Below are 25,869 nucleotides of genomic sequence, written 5' to 3'. Positions count from 1 at the left end.
AGACGAGTATTAGGCCATCGCAGCATTGCCCTATCTCGAGGTGGCAGCCTGGATCCGAGCAGTATTCGAGGTCATTGCTCAATGGCTTCAATCCATCGTCTTCCAATTTGGAGAGACGGAATGCCTTCTCAGGACGGGACAAAAAAAGAAACATATGTTGATAGAACGATGACGATGAATTCTTGGATTGACGGAAATGTGCTATGGCAAAGTCCTTATCTGAGATGATATCGTTCCATGATGCGGAGACGCTTTTGAAACGAAGGAGAGACTTGACGGGAAGTCGTGCCAAGATGAGTTCTAGAACATCGAGTGAAACTGATTCCATTCTACTATATATATTGTTACTTAAATTTTAGGAAATCAAGAAGAGACAAAAAAAGACAAGAACTGTCAACTTAGAAATTTTACTATAAAGTACGGAGGCACATAGATATTTATAGATAAGTTATGCCAATAATATCCAAATCATATGTAGAATATAATATCTAAATCATATCCCAATATATATATATAAATATAATGTTTTGTTCATGGAGACTTTATTTATGTTATTAGGATTTTACGTATTGTATTTAGGATTTTGAAATCGTATCATATCATATGTTTGGATTTATATTTGTCAAATCTAGTTTGTTTTGCAAATTAATTAAAAAATTTAGATTTTTATATATTAAATATCATAATTATCCTCGAATTTTATTTATTGTGATAAATTAAACTTTACATATATCTATTTTTTTGAACTATATTTATTCTTTTTACCAAATTATATCTATTTTTTTGAACTATATTTATTTTTTTTACCAAATTGAGCGTGTTCTAATAAAATATTTTAATGCAATTTTCGATTAATGTTAAAAAAATTTATTGTGATAAATTAGACTTTAAGTACATCTATTTTTTTGAACTATATTTATCTTTTTTACCAAATTGAGTGTGTTCTAATAATATATTTTAATACAGTTTCGATTAATTTTAAAAAATTTTATTGTGATAAATTAAGCTTTACATATATCTATTTTTTTGAACTATATGTATCTTTTTTACCAAATTGCATGTGTTCTAATAAAAAAATTTAATACGATTTTCGATTAATATTAAAAAATATAATATATAGGTTTATACAAAGTATATAATATATAATTTATACATTTAAAATACAATAATTTAATATAAAATATTGTTTTTTATATTACGGATAAAAAATACAAAATTAATACACCAATCAAATAAATTTAAATTAATAATTAATTTAAAATATCACTAGTAATATATTTAAATATAAATAAAATTAATTATTATAAATAAATAGATGTATTTGTAGTAGTATGTTCAAATAAAATATTATATCTTCATAAAACCCTAATAAAAATATAAATATATATATACACACATAATATTAAAAAAATAAAAAATATTATATTTTGTTGGGTGGAAGAGTATGATGATAAAATGTGAAAGATCACAAGTGGAGAATTAAACGTAACCAAACATATATATAAATATATTAATATTTAAATATTATTTTTAAAAAATCGGACTGAATCAGACACGATCCGGTTCATTAACGTGTTGGGCCAGACACGGCCCAAAAATTGTTGAGACTTTTTTGGAGATCCAATCACAATTCTTTCGCGCCGGATTGGGCTTAGTTTTGCCACTCCTAGTGTTTACCTATATCTTTTCATTAGTCCCTATAAATATTACCAAAACAATATAATATATATTTTATTAATTTTAAAAAAATTATATTTAATATAAAGTATTATTTTTTATATTATTAATATAATTTTTTAAATATTAAATATAAAAAAAATACATATATCCAACATACAAATACACCCTAAATGTAAGTAATGTTATCCAGCACACAAAATTAATGATACACCACTAATATATGAAGAAGCATATCTATATTTCTGTATTTTTATAACAATTGTCCAAAAAATTTGCAAAATAAACAAATATTAATATTATGTATTCGTAATTCTTATATATATATATATATTAAAATAAGTACGGAAATTCTTATATATATATATATTAAAATAAGTACGGTATACTATTAAAAGTTATCGTACAAAATCTATCTAATATTAGTTATAAAAATACACTCTATTCGTCCAGGTAGAAAGCATACATATTTTTATTTTGAAACGTCCAATTACAAAATAAATATTTCATTAAATACCTCACTTTTTTTCATAAATACCCTTACTTTACATCACATTATTATTTTTACACAAAAAAACAAGAGCAAAGATGTCATTTTACTACTTTTATTTACCCACTATAATTAAAATAATATTATTTTTTAAATATCGCATCAAAAGTAAATATTTATTTTGTGTGTAGACGGAAAGAGTATTAAATTAGATATATTTCTATATATCATTAAATACAATATTATATGCATATATATATATATAACATCCAATTAAATTATTAAACTAATAATTAACCTAATCGAGGAAAATTTGGAGTAATTATTTCGAAAAGTTTATTAAAATAATAACAATTTTTTATATGAATAAAATCTTAACCGATATGATTTAGAATTAGGGTTAGGGAGAAAGATAGTATATACTCCCCCGTTTCAATATAATAGTGTTGTTTATTATTTTTGTCCGTCCGAAAATAATAATCTCATTTACATAAATACTCATCTCACCATCAAATTATCCCTATATTTTCATTATTATTACACAAATGTCATTACTTTTTACACTAATACACTCACAAGGGCAAAAGAATATTTTATTCATATTTTTTACCAACTATCAATATAATATCAATATTTTTAAATCTCGTGTCCAACTATATATAATATGAGTATCATTTTGCAGATAATAAATTTATATGATACAAATAAATAAAAAATATATTGATTTATTTATAATTATATTAAAACTGATTTATAAAAAACGAGGAGTTCTATGAGGACATGAAGTGGCACATCCGGCAACACTTGTTGTACCTCACCGAAGCCTACCCTTCCCTGCAACCCAAGACCGCCGTCTTCACCCACAACGATGGCCGCACAGTCAACCTCCTACAGGCCGACGGCACCGTCCCCATGACTTTCCAAGGCGTCACATACAATATCCCCGTCATCATCTGGCTCATGGAGTCCTACCCCCGCCACGCCCCCCTCGTCTTCGTCAATCCAACCCGCGACATGATCATCAAGCGCCCCCACCCCTTCGTCTCCCCCAACGGCGTCGTCTCCGTTCCTTACCTTCATTCGTGGGTCTTCCCGGCCTCCAATTTGGTCGAATTGGCCAGGAATTTGAGCCATTTCTTCGCCCGCGATCCGCCCCTGTATTCCCAGCGTAACCCGTCAAACCCTAATTTGAATCAAAACTACGGGAATGCCAATGCCAATTCTTCCGTTGGATCGACTCCGGCGCGGCCGGCAATCCCCCCGAGAGACTACCCCCCTTCCCCGACCCCACCGCCGCCGTATGGAAGTGGTAGAGTAATGGACGATCCGGCTGAGGTTTATAAAAAAAACGCCATGAATAAGCTCGTGGAGAGTTTGAATGGTGATATTAAGAACATGAGGAAGACTAGGGAGGGGAAATGGAAGGGCTCTTCGCGACGCAGGCAGTGCTGAGAAAACGCGAGGAGGATTTAACCAAAGGATTGAAGGAAATGCAGGATGAGAAGGAAGCACTCGAGCAGCAGCTGCAAATGGTTTTGATGAACAGCGATGTTCTGGAGGGATGGATAAGGGAAAACGAATCGAAATTGGGGGGTAACGATGTCAGCAACATCGACATTGACGAATGCTTTGAGCCCTGTGATGCTCTGTCCAAGCAAATGTTGGATTGCACGGCGTCGGATTTGGCAGTGGAGGATACCATATATGCTTTGGACAAGGCTGTGCAGGAAGGAGCAGTGCCATTCGATCAGTACTTGAGGAATGTGCGGCTTTTGGCACGAGAGCAGTTTTTCCATCGTGCCACGGCATCCAAAGTTAGGGCCATCCAAATGCAGGCTCAGGTTGCTAGCATGGCTTCCAGGGCGCCGCCTTCCCACTATGCATTCTGACGAGGTTGTATGTATATTCTTTATTGTGATATTGTTTTGTTTTTGTGCGGTTTTGGTGATAAATGAATATTGTTCTTCTTCATTCTGATTTTGTGAATCATATTTTTCGGGATCGATAACATTTGTGTTCTCTGGCAGGGGTTTTCATTTTATTGTCCAAACAACACATTAAGCGTGAAGAAATTGAGGATAAGGTTTGAAAGGTTTTTGTTCGCACAGCTTCACATTGGGCATTATGAAAGTTGATACAGTTCTGTATTTTTGTCTCAATGAGTTTATAGGTTATTTGGATTAATGGATCTATAGCCGTGGTGTTGGTATGTTGTTTTGAAGAACCACTTTCTTCGGATTGTAGCCATTATCGGCAATTTTTGATTATTGAACAGCGTGGTATAGCAATTTTTGTTATGATTGTACAGCACAGTGGGTATAAGAAATTACTTGTATTTGGTGCACAATTATATCTGTGTTCTTTGGCTGCCCCGCAAGGATTTCATTATGTCTATTTATGATTATACGGCAGATAGTGTTTTTTTCATGGACATTGTTCACTGGGTCTGCTCATACTTGATGTATGCTTTGGCTAGGAAGGTTGATTGATTTGTGCGGGTAATTTGATAGCGTAGTATGAGAACATGCTGGAATGCATATTATTATTACTTTGAATTGAAATGATCGTTTTGTGCCTAAGTAGCTAGTTTCTTCTATGACTTTATTTCAATGGTTGGTTGTTAGAATTTACGGGGAAATCATAAAATGAAATTGCCTTAGCTAGCAGCGTAGCAGAGTTAAGACGTAATAGTGTACTTGTGTTTAAGGTAAAGGCCTAATGAAGGGATCCAAGTCGCAGATGTTTCATGACCTGCTGTTCGGACATTTTTCACTAACTTGTATGTATGGAACACATAGTGTAGTGTAGTTGTGTATCTGATGACCCCATCCAGCTTTCGCAGCGTTTTCTTGATCTAAGATCCTTTGTTCCTCAGCGCGTAGAACATTAATTTCATCATATTATATTGTATATAGCCTTGATTGACATAACAAGAGAAGTATTAATTGTAGAGCTGAATTATGAACAATAATGACTACGGATTTGTTCTTGTTCTATCAAGTCCTTAGTTAGCTCTATTTTAACACTGTTAATTGTTAGTCATCATATTTTTTTTATGCAAAACGCAGGCGCAGGCTGTATTCCATTGCGAGCACCCTTAGCTTGGTACTCGAATCTCTACCCCTTTGTGCGACTGATGGAAATCTTCAAAATGCAGGTACGTTTTAAGGGATAATGTTCTGGTCCAGCTGCGAGCGAGGACCCTATTTTCAAGTTTTCATCTGGTAGACCTTGTCATTACTGTTATAGACATTGCGATCTTGGATCGAGTGAAATAGTGTGTCCCGAGGTATTGGTTTTCTATAGTTTGGTCCCTTTTGTAGGAGAAGAGTACTGCCCCTGCTTGTAATGATACAAAAAGGGATAAATGAATGCTCGATTAGCTCTTGGCCGGCTTGTTCCCGGAAATTAAACCAATTTGACGGATAGCCAAAGGATTGGGGTGAAAATTCTCGAGCAAAGGCGCTATAAAACGATGCTTCCTTCAGCACCAGGCTGCCTCAAATCCGAATAAATCCGGAATACAGCTTTTGCCATATTTGATTTCAGGCATATGTATGAATTGTTAGCATCATGTGGCCCTTGTATGTTGTCTGTTGCGAAATTGAGAAAATCAAGGTAGAAAAGTACACATAAAAAGAGATACAATTTGGTGACTCGATTCAAAAGAGTTAGGGTATGTTTTTTTTTTCATGGGTTGGGAAAAATTTTGGTTTAAGTTTGATATTAAAATAATGTATGATGTGATGTTTTGTGTGAGAAAATAGTGTATTTTTTCTCGAAAAACTGCAGAGTCCAAATAATAAAAACTAGAGCCGACAATAGGTCGATTCGTGTCGGGTTGAACCCTTTAAACGAGTTAAATTACTCAATCCTAACCTGACCCGTTTATGATCGTGTTGGGTTCATGTTGACCCGTTTATTATCGTGTCAGGTTCGGGTTGACTCGTATACATAATTCAAATTAAATAATTTTTTGTTATGTTAGTTTTTATTGGTTTGAGCCTAAATTAGGTTGAATTATTTTTAATTGAACTTAGTTTAAATTAATTTACGAGAAAATTATTAAATTATGATTATTTTACATATATAATAAATATATTAATTAATATTAATATATTATAATCAGGTTGTAGTGTCGGGTTCGAGTTGAGCTTCAACCCTAACCTGACCCGTTTACTATCGTGTCGGATTCGTGTCAACCCGTATACGTTGTCGAGTCGGATCAATTTTTGCTAGCTCCAGTAAAGACATAGGATTTTTGATAAAAGAAACAAACTCTTAGTTTTTTCCCCATGAGTAAAAGTGAGGTACTAAAAATGTACAGACATGAATTTAAATTAATATAATACAAATATAATATATAGAGTCGCTTGCATAACCGTAATTGAACCAAAAGTCAAATGGCGTTCAACTCAATCAGATTGTATTGCAATTTTACATCAAACAGTAACTAAGTAGTTGATATTATTAAGTAAATCATATTCCAAGTTAATTTCAGCAATCATAAAAAAGAACATAACAGCACCTTAATTAATTTTCAACTTGCTCCAAACCAATCAATCAATCTAATATTCAATTCATGGTAAGTTATCATATCACAATACATAAAAATTACCAAAAAAAAAAAAAAAATCGGATCATTTTCTTCCCAACAGAATATATAGATGAATAAATCGAATCAAATTAGCCAAGCTAACAAAACAGTACAAGTAAAAACAAAAACAAAAACCTATTTTAGCTAGAAGCCGCTGAAGAAGAGATTATCCGAATATCCGAGCAAAGGATATTCACCAATTGAATCGTCCGGCTTCAAAATCATACTACTCTTTCCTTCGATCAAATTATAGACTATAAAATGTCCGTGAGAAATAACTATTAGCTCGCTACCATTGTCGTTCAGGTACATCTTGCAACGCCATTCGCACAACATCACCCACGGAATCCGCAGGCCATCAAATTCCATCCATTCTTTATCGGTTTTCTTCACCATAACACGGCATGTATCACTGTCAATATCACCAATGATCATGCAAAATTGGCTGGGCGAACAATCGACAAGACAATATGTATTTTCAACGCTCGCCCCTGTGTTGTAACGAAATTTATAAAACTTGTCGTCCCTTGTGTCGAAGAAGATCATTTCAATATCATAAGTTTCAGATTCTCTTTGATCTTTAACCCTTTTACTCAAACAGATCATATGGTCATCCAAACGGAAGTTTTTAATGTCATCTTCGATTGTTATCTCCACTATACTTCTCAATTCTTTCCAACGATGGCTTATGTTGTCGAACACTGCGTATTGCTTTGCCTTCATATCGGCGACTACTATTTTGTAATCCTTCGACATTTTATCGAAAGTGATGCCATATGCAAAATTACACGGAGACTGAAAAGGGAATCCCAAATTAATATTCTTCCTGGCAGATGGATTCCAGAGGATAATAGAATAGTGTCCATGAATATTGGAAGAGACGAGTATTAGGCCATCGCAGCATTGCCCTATCTCGAGGTGGCAGCCTGGATCCGAGCAGTATTCGAGGTCATTGCTCAATGGCTTCAATCCATCGTCTTCCAATTTGGAGAGACGGAATGCCTTCTCAGGACGGGACAAAAAAAGAAACATATGTTGATAGAACGATGACGATGAATTCTTGGATTGACGGAAATGTGCTATGGCAAAGTCCTTATCTGAGATGATATCGTTCCATGATGCGGAGACGCTTTTGAAACGAAGGAGAGACTTGACGGGAAGTCGTGCCAAGATGAGTTCTAGAACATCGAGTGAAACTGATTCCATTCTACTATATATATTGTTACTTAAATTTTAGGAAATCAAGAAGAGACAAAAAAAGACAAGAACTGTCAACTTAGAAATTTTACTATAAAGTACGGAGGCACATAGATATTTATAGATAAGTTATGCCAATAATATCCAAATCATATGTAGAATATAATATCTAAATCATATCCCAATATATATATATAAATATAATGTTTTGTTCATGGAGACTTTATTTATGTTATTAGGATTTTACGTATTGTATTTAGGATTTTGAAATCGTATCATATCATATGTTTGGATTTATATTTGTCAAATCTAGTTTGTTTTGCAAATTAATTAAAAAATTTAGATTTTTATATATTAAATATCATAATTATCCTCGAATTTTATTTATTGTGATAAATTAAACTTTACATATATCTATTTTTTTGAACTATATTTATTCTTTTTACCAAATTATATCTATTTTTTTGAACTATATTTATTTTTTTTACCAAATTGAGCGTGTTCTAATAAAATATTTTAATGCAATTTTCGATTAATGTTAAAAAAATTTATTGTGATAAATTAGACTTTAAGTACATCTATTTTTTTGAACTATATTTATCTTTTTTACCAAATTGAGTGTGTTCTAATAATATATTTTAATACAGTTTCGATTAATTTTAAAAAATTTTATTGTGATAAATTAAGCTTTACATATATCTATTTTTTTGAACTATATGTATCTTTTTTACCAAATTGCATGTGTTCTAATAAAAAAATTTAATACGATTTTCGATTAATATTAAAAAATATAATATATAGGTTTATACAAAGTATATAATATATAATTTATACATTTAAAATACAATAATTTAATATAAAATATTGTTTTTTATATTACGGATAAAAAATACAAAATTAATACACCAATCAAATAAATTTAAATTAATAATTAATTTAAAATATCACTAGTAATATATTTAAATATAAATAAAATTAATTATTATAAATAAATAGATGTATTTGTAGTAGTATGTTCAAATAAAATATTATATCTTCATAAAACCCTAATAAAAATATAAATATATATATACACACATAATATTAAAAAAATAAAAAATATTATATTTTGTTGGGTGGAAGAGTATGATGATAAAATGTGAAAGATCACAAGTGGAGAATTAAACGTAACCAAACATATATATAAATATATTAATATTTAAATATTATTTTTAAAAAATCGGACTGAATCAGACACGATCCGGTTCATTAACGTGTTGGGCCAGACACGGCCCAAAAATTGTTGAGACTTTTTTGGAGATCCAATCACAATTCTTTCGCGCCGGATTGGGCTTAGTTTTGCCACTCCTAGTGTTTACCTATATCTTTTCATTAGTCCCTATAAATATTACCAAAACAATATAATATATATTTTATTAATTTTAAAAAAATTATATTTAATATAAAGTATTATTTTTTATATTATTAATATAATTTTTTAAATATTAAATATAAAAAAAATACATATATCCAACATACAAATACACCCTAAATGTAAGTAATGTTATCCAGCACACAAAATTAATGATACACCACTAATATATGAAGAAGCATATCTATATTTCTGTATTTTTATAACAATTGTCCAAAAAATTTGCAAAATAAACAAATATTAATATTATGTATTCGTAATTCTTATATATATATATATATTAAAATAAGTACGGAAATTCTTATATATATATATATATTAAAATAAGTACGGTATACTATTAAAAGTTATCGTACAAAATCTATCTAATATTAGTTATAAAAATACACTCTATTCGTCCAGGTAGAAAGCATACATATTTTTATTTTGAAACGTCCAATTACAAAATAAATATTTCATTAAATACCTCACTTTTTTTCATAAATACCCTTACTTTACATCACATTATTATTTTTACACAAAAAAACAAGAGCAAAGATGTCATTTTACTACTTTTATTTACCCACTATAATTAAAATAATATTATTTTTTAAATATCGCATCAAAAGTAAATATTTATTTTGTGTGTAGACGGAAAGAGTATTAAATTAGATATATTTCTATATATCATTAAATACAATATTATATGCATATATATATATATAACATCCAATTAAATTATTAAACTAATAATTAACCTAATCGAGGAAAATTTGGAGTAATTATTTCGAAAAGTTTATTAAAATAATAACAATTTTTTATATGAATAAAATCTTAACCGATATGATTTAGAATTAGGGTTAGGGAGAAAGATAGTATATACTCCCCCGTTTCAATATAATAGTGTTGTTTATTATTTTTGTCCGTCCGAAAATAATAATCTCATTTACATAAATACTCATCTCACCATCAAATTATCCCTATATTTTCATTATTATTACACAAATGTCATTACTTTTTACACTAATACACTCACAAGGGCAAAAGAATATTTTATTCATATTTTTTACCAACTATCAATATAATATCAATATTTTTAAATCTCGTGTCCAACTATATATAATATGAGTATCATTTTGCAGATAATAAATTTATATGATACAAATAAATAAAAAATATATTGATTTATTTATAATTATATTAAAACTGATTTATAAAAAACGAGGAGTTCTATGAGGACATGAAGTGGCACATCCGGCAACACTTGTTGTACCTCACCGAAGCCTACCCTTCCCTGCAACCCAAGACCGCCGTCTTCACCCACAACGATGGCCGCACAGTCAACCTCCTACAGGCCGACGGCACCGTCCCCATGACTTTCCAAGGCGTCACATACAATATCCCCGTCATCATCTGGCTCATGGAGTCCTACCCCCGCCACGCCCCCCTCGTCTTCGTCAATCCAACCCGCGACATGATCATCAAGCGCCCCCACCCCTTCGTCTCCCCCAACGGCGTCGTCTCCGTTCCTTACCTTCATTCGTGGGTCTTCCCGGCCTCCAATTTGGTCGAATTGGCCAGGAATTTGAGCCATTTCTTCGCCCGCGATCCGCCCCTGTATTCCCAGCGTAACCCGTCAAACCCTAATTTGAATCAAAACTACGGGAATGCCAATGCCAATTCTTCCGTTGGATCGACTCCGGCGCGGCCGGCAATCCCCCCGAGAGACTACCCCCCTTCCCCGACCCCACCGCCGCCGTATGGAAGTGGTAGAGTAATGGACGATCCGGCTGAGGTTTATAAAAAAAACGCCATGAATAAGCTCGTGGAGAGTTTGAATGGTGATATTAAGAACATGAGGAAGACTAGGGAGGGGAAATGGAAGGGCTCTTCGCGACGCAGGCAGTGCTGAGAAAACGCGAGGAGGATTTAACCAAAGGATTGAAGGAAATGCAGGATGAGAAGGAAGCACTCGAGCAGCAGCTGCAAATGGTTTTGATGAACAGCGATGTTCTGGAGGGATGGATAAGGGAAAACGAATCGAAATTGGGGGGTAACGATGTCAGCAACATCGACATTGACGAATGCTTTGAGCCCTGTGATGCTCTGTCCAAGCAAATGTTGGATTGCACGGCGTCGGATTTGGCAGTGGAGGATACCATATATGCTTTGGACAAGGCTGTGCAGGAAGGAGCAGTGCCATTCGATCAGTACTTGAGGAATGTGCGGCTTTTGGCACGAGAGCAGTTTTTCCATCGTGCCACGGCATCCAAAGTTAGGGCCATCCAAATGCAGGCTCAGGTTGCTAGCATGGCTTCCAGGGCGCCGCCTTCCCACTATGCATTCTGACGAGGTTGTATGTATATTCTTTATTGTGATATTGTTTTGTTTTTGTGCGGTTTTGGTGATAAATGAATATTGTTCTTCTTCATTCTGATTTTGTGAATCATATTTTTCGGGATCGATAACATTTGTGTTCTCTGGCAGGGGTTTTCATTTTATTGTCCAAACAACACATTAAGCGTGAAGAAATTGAGGATAAGGTTTGAAAGGTTTTTGTTCGCACAGCTTCACATTGGGCATTATGAAAGTTGATACAGTTCTGTATTTTTGTCTCAATGAGTTTATAGGTTATTTGGATTAATGGATCTATAGCCGTGGTGTTGGTATGTTGTTTTGAAGAACCACTTTCTTCGGATTGTAGCCATTATCGGCAATTTTTGATTATTGAACAGCGTGGTATAGCAATTTTTGTTATGATTGTACAGCACAGTGGGTATAAGAAATTACTTGTATTTGGTGCACAATTATATCTGTGTTCTTTGGCTGCCCCGCAAGGATTTCATTATGTCTATTTATGATTATACGGCAGATAGTGTTTTTTTCATGGACATTGTTCACTGGGTCTGCTCATACTTGATGTATGCTTTGGCTAGGAAGGTTGATTGATTTGTGCGGGTAATTTGATAGCGTAGTATGAGAACATGCTGGAATGCATATTATTATTACTTTGAATTGAAATGATCGTTTTGTGCCTAAGTAGCTAGTTTCTTCTATGACTTTATTTCAATGGTTGGTTGTTAGAATTTACGGGGAAATCATAAAATGAAATTGCCTTAGCTAGCAGCGTAGCAGAGTTAAGACGTAATAGTGTACTTGTGTTTAAGGTAAAGGCCTAATGAAGGGATCCAAGTCGCAGATGTTTCATGACCTGCTGTTCGGACATTTTTCACTAACTTGTATGTATGGAACACATAGTGTAGTGTAGTTGTGTATCTGATGACCCCATCCAGCTTTCGCAGCGTTTTCTTGATCTAAGATCCTTTGTTCCTCAGCGCGTAGAACATTAATTTCATCATATTATATTGTATATAGCCTTGATTGACATAACAAGAGAAGTATTAATTGTAGAGCTGAATTATGAACAATAATGACTACGGATTTGTTCTTGTTCTATCAAGTCCTTAGTTAGCTCTATTTTAACACTGTTAATTGTTAGTCATCATATTTTTTTTATGCAAAACGCAGGCGCAGGCTGTATTCCATTGCGAGCACCCTTAGCTTGGTACTCGAATCTCTACCCCTTTGTGCGACTGATGGAAATCTTCAAAATGCAGGTACGTTTTAAGGGATAATGTTCTGGTCCAGCTGCGAGCGAGGACCCTATTTTCAAGTTTTCATCTGGTAGACCTTGTCATTACTGTTATAGACATTGCGATCTTGGATCGAGTGAAATAGTGTGTCCCGAGGTATTGGTTTTCTATAGTTTGGTCCCTTTTGTAGGAGAAGAGTACTGCCCCTGCTTGTAATGATACAAAAAGGGATAAATGAATGCTCGATTAGCTCTTGGCCGGCTTGTTCCCGGAAATTAAACCAATTTGACGGATAGCCAAAGGATTGGGGTGAAAATTCTCGAGCAAAGGCGCTATAAAACGATGCTTCCTTCAGCACCAGGCTGCCTCAAATCCGAATAAATCCGGAATACAGCTTTTGCCATATTTGATTTCAGGCATATGTATGAATTGTTAGCATCATGTGGCCCTTGTATGTTGTCTGTTGCGAAATTGAGAAAATCAAGGTAGAAAAGTACACATAAAAAGAGATACAATTTGGTGACTCGATTCAAAAGAGTTAGGGTATGTTTTTTTTTTCATGGGTTGGGAAAAATTTTGGTTTAAGTTTGATATTAAAATAATGTATGATGTGATGTTTTGTGTGAGAAAATAGTGTATTTTTTCTCGAAAAACTGCAGAGTCCAAATAATAAAAACTAGAGCCGACAATAGGTCGATTCGTGTCGGGTTGAACCCTTTAAACGAGTTAAATTACTCAATCCTAACCTGACCCGTTTATGATCGTGTTGGGTTCATGTTGACCCGTTTATTATCGTGTCAGGTTCGGGTTGACTCGTATACATAATTCAAATTAAATAATTTTTTGTTATGTTAGTTTTTATTGGTTTGAGCCTAAATTAGGTTGAATTATTTTTAATTGAACTTAGTTTAAATTAATTTACGAGAAAATTATTAAATTATGATTATTTTACATATATAATAAATATATTAATTAATATTAATATATTATAATCAGGTTGTAGTGTCGGGTTCGAGTTGAGCTTCAACCCTAACCTGACCCGTTTACTATCGTGTCGGATTCGTGTCAACCCGTATACGTTGTCGAGTCGGATCAATTTTTGCTAGCTCCAGTAAAGACATAGGATTTTTGATAAAAGAAACAAACTCTTAGTTTTTTCCCCATGAGTAAAAGTGAGGTACTAAAAATGTACAGACATGAATTTAAATTAATATAATACAAATATAATATATAGAGTCGCTTGCATAACCGTAATTGAACCAAAAGTCAAATGGCGTTCAACTCAATCAGATTGTATTGCAATTTTACATCAAACAGTAACTAAGTAGTTGATATTATTAAGTAAATCATATTCCAAGTTAATTTCAGCAATCATAAAAAAGAACATAACAGCACCTTAATTAATTTTCAACTTGCTCCAAACCAATCAATCAATCTAATATTCAATTCATGGTAAGTTATCATATCACAATACATAAAAATTACCAAAAAAAAAAAAAAATCGGATCATTTTCTTCCCAACAGAATATATAGATGAATAAATCGAATCAAATTAGCCAAGCTAACAAAACAGTACAAGTAAAAACAAAAACAAAAACCTATTTTAGCTAGAAGCCGCTGAAGAAGAGATTATCCGAATATCCGAGCAAAGGATATTCACCAATTGAATCGTCCGGCTTCAAAATCATACTACTCTTTCCTTCGATCAAATTATAGACTATAAAATGTCCGTGAGAAATAACTATTAGCTCGCTACCATTGTCGTTCAGGTACATCTTGCAACGCCATTCGCACAACATCACCCACGGAATCCGCAGGCCATCAAATTCCATCCATTCTTTATCGGTTTTCTTCACCATAACACGGCATGTATCACTGTCAATATCACCAATGATCATGCAAAATTGGCTGGGCGAACAATCGACAAGACAATATGTATTTTCAACGCTCGCCCCTGTGTTGTAACGAAATTTATAAAACTTGTCGTCCCTTGTGTCGAAGAAGATCATTTCAATATCATAAGTTTCAGATTCTCTTTGATCTTTAACCCTTTTACTCAAACAGATCATATGGTCATCCAAACGGAAGTTTTTAATGTCATCTTCGATTGTTATCTCCACTATACTTCTCAATTCTTTCCAACGATGGCTTATGTTGTCGAACACTGCGTATTGCTTTGCCTTCATATCGGCGACTACTATTTTGTAATCCTTCGACATTTTATCGAAAGTGATGCCATATGCAAAATTACACGGAGACTGAAAAGGGAATCCCAAATTAATATTCTTCCTGGCAGATGGATTCCAGAGGATAATAGAATAGTGTCCATGAATATTGGAAGAGACGAGTATTAGGCCATCGCAGCATTGCCCTATCTCGAGGTGGCAGCCTGGATCCGAGCAGTATTCGAGGTCATTGCTCAATGGCTTCAATCCATCGTCTTCCAATTTGGAGAGACGGAATGCCTTCTCAGGACGGGACAAAAAAAGAAACATATGTTGATAGAACGATGACGATGAATTCTTGGATTGACGGAAATGTGCTATGGCAAAGTCCTTATCTGAGATGATATCGTTCCATGATGCGGAGACGCTTTTGAAACGAAGGAGAGACTTGACGGGAAGTCGTGCCAAGATGAGTTCTAGAATATCGAGTGAAACTGATTCCATTCTACTATATATATTGTTACTTAAATTTTAGGAAATCAAGAAGAGACAAAAAAAGACAAGAACTGTCAACTTAGAAATTTTACTATAAAGTACGGAGGCGCATAGATATTTATAGATAAGTTATGCCAATAATATCCAAATCATATGTAGAATATAATATCTAAATCATATCCCAATATATATATATAAATATAATCTTTTGTTCATGGGGACTTTATTTATGTTATTAGGATTTTACGTATTGTATTTAGGATTTTGAAATCGTATCATATCATATGTTTGGATTTATATTTGTCAAATCTAGTTTGTTTTGCAGATTAATTAAAAAATTTAGATTTTTATATTTTAAATATCATAATTATCCTCGAATTTTATTTATTGTGATAAATTAAACTTTACATATATCTATTTTTTTGAACTATATTTATTCTTTTTACCAAATTATATCTATTTTTTTGAACTATATTTATTTTTTTTACCAAATTGAGCGTGTTCTAATAAAATATTTTAATGCAATTTTCGATTAATGTTAAGAAAAATTATTGTGATAAATTAGACTTTAAGTACATCTATTTTTTTGAACTATATTTATCTTTTTTACCAAATTGAGTGTGTTCTAATAATATATTTTAATACAGTTTTCGATTAATTTTAAAAAATTTTATTGTGATAAATTAAGCTTTACATATATCTATTTTTTTGAACTATATGTATCTTTTTTACCAAATTGCATGTGTTCTAATAAAAAAATTTAATACGATTTTCGATTAATATTAAAAAATATAATATATAGATTTATACAAAGTATATAATATATAATTTATACATTTAAAATACAATAATTTAATATAAAATATTGTTTTTTATATTACGGATAAAAATACAAAATTAATACACCAATCAAATAAATTTAAATTAATAATTAATTTAAAATATCACTAGTAATATATTTAAATATAAATAAAATTAATTATTATAAATAAATAGATGTATTTGTAGTAGTATGTCCAAATAAAATATTATATCTTCATAAAACCCTAATAAAAATATAAATATATATATACACACATAATATTAAAAAAATAAAAAATATAATATTTTGTTGGGTGGAAGAGTATAATGATAAAATGTGAAAGATCACAAGTGGAGAATTAAACGTAACCAAACATATATATAAATATATTAATATTTAAATATTATTTTTAAAAAATCGGATTGAATCAGACACGACCCGGTTCATTAACGTGTTGGGTCAGACACGGCCCAAAAATTGTTGAGACTTTTTTGGAGATCCAATCACAATTCTTTCGCGCCGGATTGGGCTTAGTTTTGCCACTCCTAGTGTTTACCTATATCTTTTCATTAGTCCCTATAAATATTACCAAAACAATATAATATATATTTTATTAATTTTAAAAAAATTATATTTAATATAAAGTATTATTTTTTATATTATTAATATAATTTTTTAAATATTAAATATAAAAAAATACATATATCCAACATACAAATACACCCTAAATGTAGGTAATGTTATCCAGCCCACAAAATTAATGATACACCACTAATATATGAAGAAGCATATCTATATTTCTGTATTTTTATAACAATTGTCCAAAAAATTTGCAAAATAAACAAATATTAATATTATGTAATCGTAATTCTTATATATATATATATATATTAAAATAAGTACGGAAATTCTTATATATATATATTAAAATAAGTACGGTATACTATTAAAAGTTATCTTACAAAATCTATCTAATATTAGTTATAAAAATACACTCTGTTCGTCCGGCTAGAAAGCATACATATTTTTATTTTGAAACGTCCAATTACAAAATAAATATTTCATTAAATACCTCACTTTTTTCCATAAATATCCTTACTTTACATCACATTATTATTTTTACACAAAAAAACAAGAGCAAAGATGTCATTTTACTACTTTTATTTACCCACTATAATTAAAATACTATTATTTTTTAAATATCGCATCAAAAATAAATATTTATTTTGTGTGTAGACGGAAAGAGTATTAAATTAGATATATTTCTATATATCATTAAATACAATATTATATGCATATATATATATAACATCCAATTAAATTATTAAACTAATAATTAATATAATCGGCCTAATCGAGGAAAATTTGGAGTAATTATTTCGAAAAGTTTATTAAAATAATAACAATTTTTTATATGAATAAAATCTTAACCGATATGATTTAGAATTAGGGTTAGGGAGAAAGTTAGTATATACTCCCCCGTTTCAATACAATAGTCTTGTTTATTATTTTTGTCCGTCCTAAAATAATAATCTCATTTACATAAATACTCATCTCACCATCAAATTATCCCTATATTTTCATTATTATTACACAAATGTCATTACTTTTTACACTAATACACTCACAAGGGCAAAAGAATATTTTATTCATATTTTTTACCAACTATCAATATAATATCAATATTTTTAAATCTCGTGTCCAACTATATATAATATGAGTATCATTTTGCAGATAATAAATTTATATGATACAAATAAATAAAAAAATATATTGATTTTTTTATAATTAACTTAAAACTGATTTATGAAAAAACGAGAAGTTCTAAATATAAATAAAAATATTTATTTATTAAAGAAGTATATAAATAATAAAGTTTTAAGTGGATGATAAGGGTAGAAAATTAAAAATTTAATTAAATTGATTTATATTTGATAAGTGAGTTTAAGATAAATAAATTTATTAAAAATAAAAAGGTATCACCATAAATGAAACTATTAAAAAAAAATATTGTAGCTAGACTGAGAAAGTATATCTTTATATAAAACTTATATAGACTAATAATGCTGATAAATATTTAAAATACAAACCAAACACACCATAGAGTTTAGTTAGGGTGTGTTAGTATGGGTTTAGGATTTTAAAAAATTTAAATTAAAATAGTTTTATGATATAATATAAATAAATATTGATATGATATTTTGAATACATAATTAATTTTTAATATAATATAAAAAAATAAGTATTTGATATTTTTCTAAACATTTTTTTATAAATAGTAAAAATTCTCCAAAATTCTTTAAACAAACATTATTTTGGCGTTTTGGTAGTAAATTTTAAATTAAAGTTTTAGTTAATATAATATAAATATATATATATTTATCGTAATGCTTAATTTTGAATAAAACCTTATATTTAAATATAAATAAATATATAATTTAATATTTTTAGCGAGAAAAAATAAAGTATTATTAATAAATAGTATAAGTAAATATATATATATTTTTTATATGGTGTGAGGCTCCTTTCGGCATAAATATATATTTCGTTCATCCCAGGTATCGTGTCTTATTTACTCTAAATAATTAGTAAATAATTAAGAGTATATTAGTAAAATAAATTATTTAATAAAAATAATTTTAAATTAAGATGAAGATAACTAATTACTATAATTAAAATTAAAAAATATTTAAATTAAAATTTTTAAAATAACATTAAAATATATAATATTTTTTAAAAAAAAAATAACAGAATAAGTGGGACATAAATATGAAAAGGTGCACATAGTAAGTGGAACAGAGGAAATATCTTATTTATTTGTATTTAATATGTTGCATTAAAATTTATCTAATAAAATTTATATAATAATTAACATATATTATGATATGTATTTATCCTCTATAATTTTATAAATAATTATTAGTATTATAATAAATTAAAAAATACATATATAAAAGAATTTATAAAACTTAAAAAATTTGGCTTTAATTAATATAATTTATTCAATGTTATCTCGACAACAATAGTTATGATTCTATTTTTTTTTTTTGTTTAAGTTTGTTATTGGTAGATTTTTCGAGGATTCTAGATAAATCTATCTAATTATTGTGTAGGAGTATTACAAATCTATTTAATATTATATACAAAAATACACATTAATAATATATATTATTATATATATTAACTTTGTCTCATATAAATTTTAAATTATAAAAAAAAAATAGGGTTGATTTTAAGCCACAAATAGCCCACTAGTATTTACAAACAACTTTTTAGTTAGTTTTTCTTTTGCTGTATGTTTTTTTAGATATTTTTATATATTTGAAGTATTTGAATCATTTTTTTTGGTGTTTGAATAAAATACATGCAATAATAATATATTTATTAAATTTATAGGAGTGGACAAAATTATTTAAATTAGTTAATTTTTATAAATACTATATAATAAAAATATAAAACTAAAATAATATAGAGGTCCAGTGCCCTTACGCTCCCCGCTAGCCATGCCGCCCCTCCAGTGGCCAAGGTAGGGAATAAGATGAGCGTGTTCACCGTAATAGGTGACGACGAATTTGTCTGCCTCCGTTGCATGTTGTTCCACTTTCCGTTTGGCAGCACAACCCCTGTAAGCAATGCAACGGAAGTATATCCTGAACGTTTATTTAAAACAACAAATGACGATTTAAGGTTTCATGTAATATACTTCTTCCGTCATAAAAATTTGTGCTAATTTTCTTTGTTTTTTACGACCTTTGATGAGGAGATCCTTTGATGGACTTCTGCCCGACTTTCCGCCATGCCCACGATTCGGCCATTAGCTCTTCCAAAAATTTTTCCACCACAATGTCTTGCTTTTGGGGTTTGCTGTAACATCCAAACAACGCCTTAGCTTTTTATGCACTAAATATTCTCTTGAAAATTATTTAAGAGTGTGTTTTGTCAAATTGTAGTTGGAAGTTAGATTAAAATTTATTATTTAAAAGAATGATTTATTTTTATAATATTTTGAGATAAAGAAATTAATATTTTAAAATAAATTTTATTCCTATTTTATATATTAATTATGATTGAAAAGACGGTTAAAACTAATAAATTTCGATAATGATAAATATAAAGTAGAAAATATAATAATATATATAATAAAAATATAAAGATAAATACATTATAATAATAAAATAGATATATTGATATTGAACCAATTAAGTAGTACATTTTAAATTAATTATACATTATTAAACTATAGCTTGTAGTTTACTCATGCTATATCCGAAATTATATTAGCTTTTATTTTTGTTATCCGTTAAACTTATATATAGTTTTAATTTTTTATAGTATTTTATCAAATCACAGTGTTATTGTTTTTTACTTTAATATATAATAACTATTTTTTCGCTACTTTTTATATTGACATTATTGTTTTTGTTTTTATCAACTTTTTAATAAATTTTCAGAATACACTTACGGTGTGTTCGTTTGTAGAATTTAGACAAAATCCTATTATTCATCTAAAACTTTTCTCCCAAAAACATCAAATCAAACACCTATTTTTTATTTTTTATATTATATTAAAAATTAATTTTACATTCAAAACATCACATCAACACCTATTTATATCACATCATAAACTATTCAAATTCAAAATTTTTACTATTCAAATCCCAACTCAAAATCCAATCCCCCAAACAAACACACCCTTACTTTACTTTTTATTGTGATGCAATTTATTGGACGTGAGAGCCTATATGTTAAAAAATTCAAATATTTATTTAAGTATTTTTAAAAAATATTATTTTAGTAAAATCTACAAATATTATTTTGTAAAAATTAAATTTTATATAATACAAATAAATAAAAATATATTTATATTTGATTAATATAAAATAATTTAATAAAAACATGAGGAGTTTTGAATCTATATAAATATATTTATTTATTAAAGAAAAAAATTAGAAATACAGAAAAATGATTCAACTAAAACGGTAACCAAACACACTCAAAGTTACTTATTACCTTGTTTGACGAAGGTTGGGCTGCGGAGGATTCGGCTGCCAGAAGTTGATAGGCAGCCCTGCAGTGGCAGCCAGAGGCGGAGCCAGACAAGATGAAAGGGGGGTTTAATTTTTAAAATTTTGAAACGATCATCATCTATTTGTTATTCAATAATTTTATCAATGAAGTTATCATATTTTAAAAATCTTGTAAAATATCAATCTACATTGACAACTGCATATTACAAGATGAATTTTATATTATATGAAATTGATAAATAATAAAAACATTTATTAAAAAAAAAAAACTGTTAAAAATATAATTTCCTGTGTATTTGGTTGAGAAATTTTTGAATTTTTTTTTTAATTATTATTTATTATTTTTTGTTCATATCTATTTTTATATTATCAAAAAATTATTATAATATAAATTTTTTTATTATTCAAAATTTAAATTTTCATATAAATATTCTATCAACTTTTTGTAATTTTTTAATTTAATTTTTATTTTTTATATTATATATTATAAAATAAAAATAAAATATTAAAAATTATAAGGGGATGGGATTTGAGGAGGGGGGGCTGGAGCCCCCATTGCCCCACATATATCCGCCCCTGGTGGCAGCAGCTGCGGTGGCGGACGGGCATTATTCTGAAATTCAAAGTTATTTTGGGGAATTTCGACGGCTGTCAACGTCGGGGAAAAGTTCGGCTGCATTGTAATACCAAACTGGTTTTGTTGAAATTGATCGAATTATTGCCTACACTCCGGCAATGGCGGCAGGAATGAAGATAATTGAATTGGCGGGAGTTCTTCAGCCCCCACCGGTGGCGGGGATCCAAGACACATTTCTTGATACGCTTGGCACCAGCTCGAGAGAGTGTTGTCACTGACATAAAAATCGTCATTTTTATTATCAAAAACATTTTCTGATGAGTAGTTGGTACGAGGATTTTGACTAAAATCCGCGGGATTGTTATTGTGGTGTGTGGCAGCTCTGGCTCCATTCACCACGGCAAAAAGACTCCAATCATCACTATTCATGTTGAAGATGGTAAGATTTAATTTCAAAGAAAATAAATTAATTATAAATTATGTATATTATGAGACGATGAAATGATTATGAAAAAATGTTCGGATATATAGAGAAATATTAGCGATACGGGTTGGTGGGGTTTGAAAGTTTTTTGCCATTTTAAAATTTGGATCAAATTATATTTATACCTTCAAATAAGAGGATAAGACATTTTCTATCCATGGAAAATTGTATACAATAAAACGACTGCTCGATTACATATTTTATGGTTCAAATATATGACTTTGTTTATGTAGATAGCTTTGAAAGTTTGTGCACTATTTTTATCAATATAGATTTTTTTAGTTATTTATTTTTTTTAAAAAAAAATCACATCAAATATGTATTTATTCGAATAAAATATCACATCAAATATCTAATTTTTTGTATTATTCAAATCATTCAAAACTTCTACCACTCTTATCTAAACTTCTCATGTCACAGGTTGAAGTCTTGTATGATCATAATTTGTGAAATAATAATTATTATTCCCATTGCATCTTTTTTTATTGACATTTATTTATGAGTTAAAAAAATCTATCTAATTGATATTTTAACAAACTTAAATGGATTTTTTTTTTTGAATACATAGAGATAAAAATATCTTGAGTGTTTTTTTTTTAAATATATAATAAATATAATTTGTCAATGGTCATTGATAAAATACTCTACTTAATTGAAGAGACACATGTCCGGGAAAATCACATTGGACGAACCATGTGTTGTATAATATAGAAATATGTGTTGTGATAAAATATACATATATTTGTTATATAGAAATATGTGTTGTGATAAAATATACATATATTTGTTATATAGAAATATGTGTTGTGTGAGTCATATTTTGTGATAAAATCAACATATATTATGGTATATGCAATTATATAATGTGTTATGTTATATGCTATATTAACGTTTGCGGTGTAGATTATATAATGTATTGTGTTGTATAATTTATTTATTGTATTATGGTGTGCTAAAATTAAAATATATTTGTGATTTAACAAAATTTTAGTAACATATTTTTTTTTAACATTTCTCTCACAAGGAGGTATAATAATAATTTTTTTTTTTAAAAAAAAAATTCTACTTTATTTGGAAATTTAATTGACTTCAAAATTTACGAAATCACAGTAGATTTTTAAGTCACTCATTTAACATTTCGAATTCCTATTACCATTTTTGCTTGTTATTTTTAGCAATGAGCCTCCTTAAGCCCACCAATTGATATCTTTTAATTTTAATTAACAATAATCTTAAAAATAAAATAATTGTATATGGAACATGTGACATATATGACAGCGTAAATATAGTATGTAAAAGTAGTTTTTTAAAAAATATAAGATTATTATATTTCAATATACAATACATTCGAACAATGTATATTTTTTTGGAACATATAGTACGTGTTATATATAAATATTACACACAATGAAGAAATTACGTACATTCCAGTTATAAATAGGATGTCGTAATATTTTGGTTGCAGCTACAATGTTGAATTTAAAATTAAGCACGATGCTGAAGAAGAGCATACAATAAGCTAATAACAACAGGGTATTATTATTGACACCATATTATTTATATTAATATAATACAAATACAATATATGAACTAAGATCGCATGATATAGTCTCGCTCAACACATGAAGTAGTTGATTTTAGCACATGACACACTCTTCTATCGCACACACGCTGTAATTATGAACTAACAACACATACTTTTATTAGGAACAACACATGTTGTATGTAATAAAGACATTAGCTGTTTGTATATTTTACGTATGCTGATTTGAGAAATCAGTATAGTGATTGTTTTTTCAAATCAGCCCTGTAACGCTTCTCCTATGTTTTGCTTGTCCCTTTTTTCACTTCTAGAAAACATTCCTATAATATTATATGCATGAGTCATATGTTCTTATTTTTATTTTTTTATCAGAATAATGTTGTTCATTCTTTTTTCTTTTTTTTTTTAAAAAAAAAATTAGAAAAAAGTTGTTCAATCTTTGTTGGGATATGAAGCCTGATTATATCCTAAAATCTAGGGATATGATTTGAATATTATATTTTAGATTTTAGAGATATAATTTGGATATTATTGTCAAAGGCTTAGGCTATAAATATCCATGTATTTTCACTTTAACATGTGTCTGCGTACTTTATAGTAAAATTCCTGGCTTGGCAGCGCCCCCAGACGTAGATCATCGTGATCGAACTGGGTTATCAAATTCTTGTGTTCTTTTGTCCTTGTTGTTTCATCTTGATTTCCTGGGAATTTCCGTAACAAGTGGTATCAGAGCCTAGTTCGTTGATAGGGTGGATTGAGAGGAATCGGACGTTGGATCGTTGTGGGAATCCCTTGTGACCTGCGGAGGTGCCTTGTGTCGAAAGTCTCCTGGCGGTGTTGGGTCGGTCCCGACTGGTAGGTCAGGCAGCGAGTCCCTTTGTGATAGGCGGTGCAAGGTTGGCAGGGAAGGATAAGGGTTTCGGAAAAAGCAGCGGAGGAGATATCCGATGTGCTCTCATATCAAGTGAACCTTGGTTTGTTTGTGGGAGTCAAGATGGGTGATCGTCATGTTGTCAAGGTATTCGATGGTATGAACTTCGATTTCTGAAATATGCAGATAGAAGATTACATGTATGGTAAAGATCTAGATGTGGTATTGAAGGAGAAATTCGAAGACATGGATGAAGCCGAATACAAGAAGATCGACAGGAAGACGATGAGTGCGGTTCGACTAACCCTTTGGGAGAATGTCTCGACTGAATTTAGATTTGAGGCAAAAGGAAAGGGTGAAGATCAAGAATGGTCAAAGTTGAAGCCGAAGAATAAGGACAATGAAGATGCAAGTCAGGTGGTATATTGGAACTGCAAGGGGCACTTGAAACGACAGTGTAGGGCGCCGGAGAAGGATCAGGGTTCAGCAAACGCAACGGAGGAGATATCCGATGCGCTGATTCTGAGCGTCAGCAGTCCAATGGAGTCATGGATTTTGGTCGAGCGTCATTCCACTCATGCAGTGATTCGAGAATCATAGAATCCTATACCACAGGTAATTTTGGTGTTGTCTATCTTGGAGATGATGAGACACTGAAAATTGTAGGTAAATGAATGATTCGAATTAGAACACCGAATGGTGGGGAGTGGAAATTGGATGAGGTATGTTGAAGTGGAAGATGAAATCAGTCTTCAAGTGGGAGATTGTTGGGATATGAAGCCTGATTATATCCTAAAATCTAGGGATATGATTTGAATATTATATTTTAGATTTTAGAGATATGATTTGGATATTATTGTCAAAGGCTTAGGCTATAAATATCCATGTATTTTCACTTTAACATGTGCCTGCGTACTTTATAGTAAAATTCCTGACTTGGCAGCACTCCCAGACGTAGATC

At 30.2% G+C, this 25,869-nt stretch overlaps 1 protein-coding gene and 2 pseudogenes across 1 annotated transcript; 2 read left to right on the top strand and 1 right to left on the bottom strand.

Annotated features, from left to right (window-relative positions):
- Positions 1-2,915: 2,915 nt before the first annotated feature.
- Positions 2,916-4,555, top strand: LOC127241372 (protein ELC-like; annotated as a pseudogene).
- Positions 4,556-10,574: 6,019 nt separating this feature from the next.
- Positions 10,575-12,199, top strand: LOC127241371 (protein ELC-like; annotated as a pseudogene).
- A 2,352-nt stretch (positions 12,200-14,551) lies between these two features.
- Positions 14,552-15,613, bottom strand: LOC127241221 (F-box/kelch-repeat protein At3g16580-like). Its single transcript, XM_051260151.1, has one exon. It carries the CDS (start codon positions 15,611-15,613, stop codon positions 14,552-14,554), a length of 1,062 nt encoding a protein of 353 aa, XP_051116108.1.
- Between the last annotated feature and the right edge of the window lie 10,256 nt (positions 15,614-25,869).

The sequence above is a fragment of the Andrographis paniculata genome, unplaced genomic scaffold (genome assembly GCF_009805555.1).
Source record: "Andrographis paniculata isolate CXL003 unplaced genomic scaffold, ASM980555v1 Contig82END, whole genome shotgun sequence".
In the NCBI taxonomy this organism is placed as follows: Eukaryota; Viridiplantae; Streptophyta; class Magnoliopsida; order Lamiales; family Acanthaceae; genus Andrographis; species Andrographis paniculata.
This window is presented reverse-complemented; position numbering and strand designations above follow the sequence as displayed.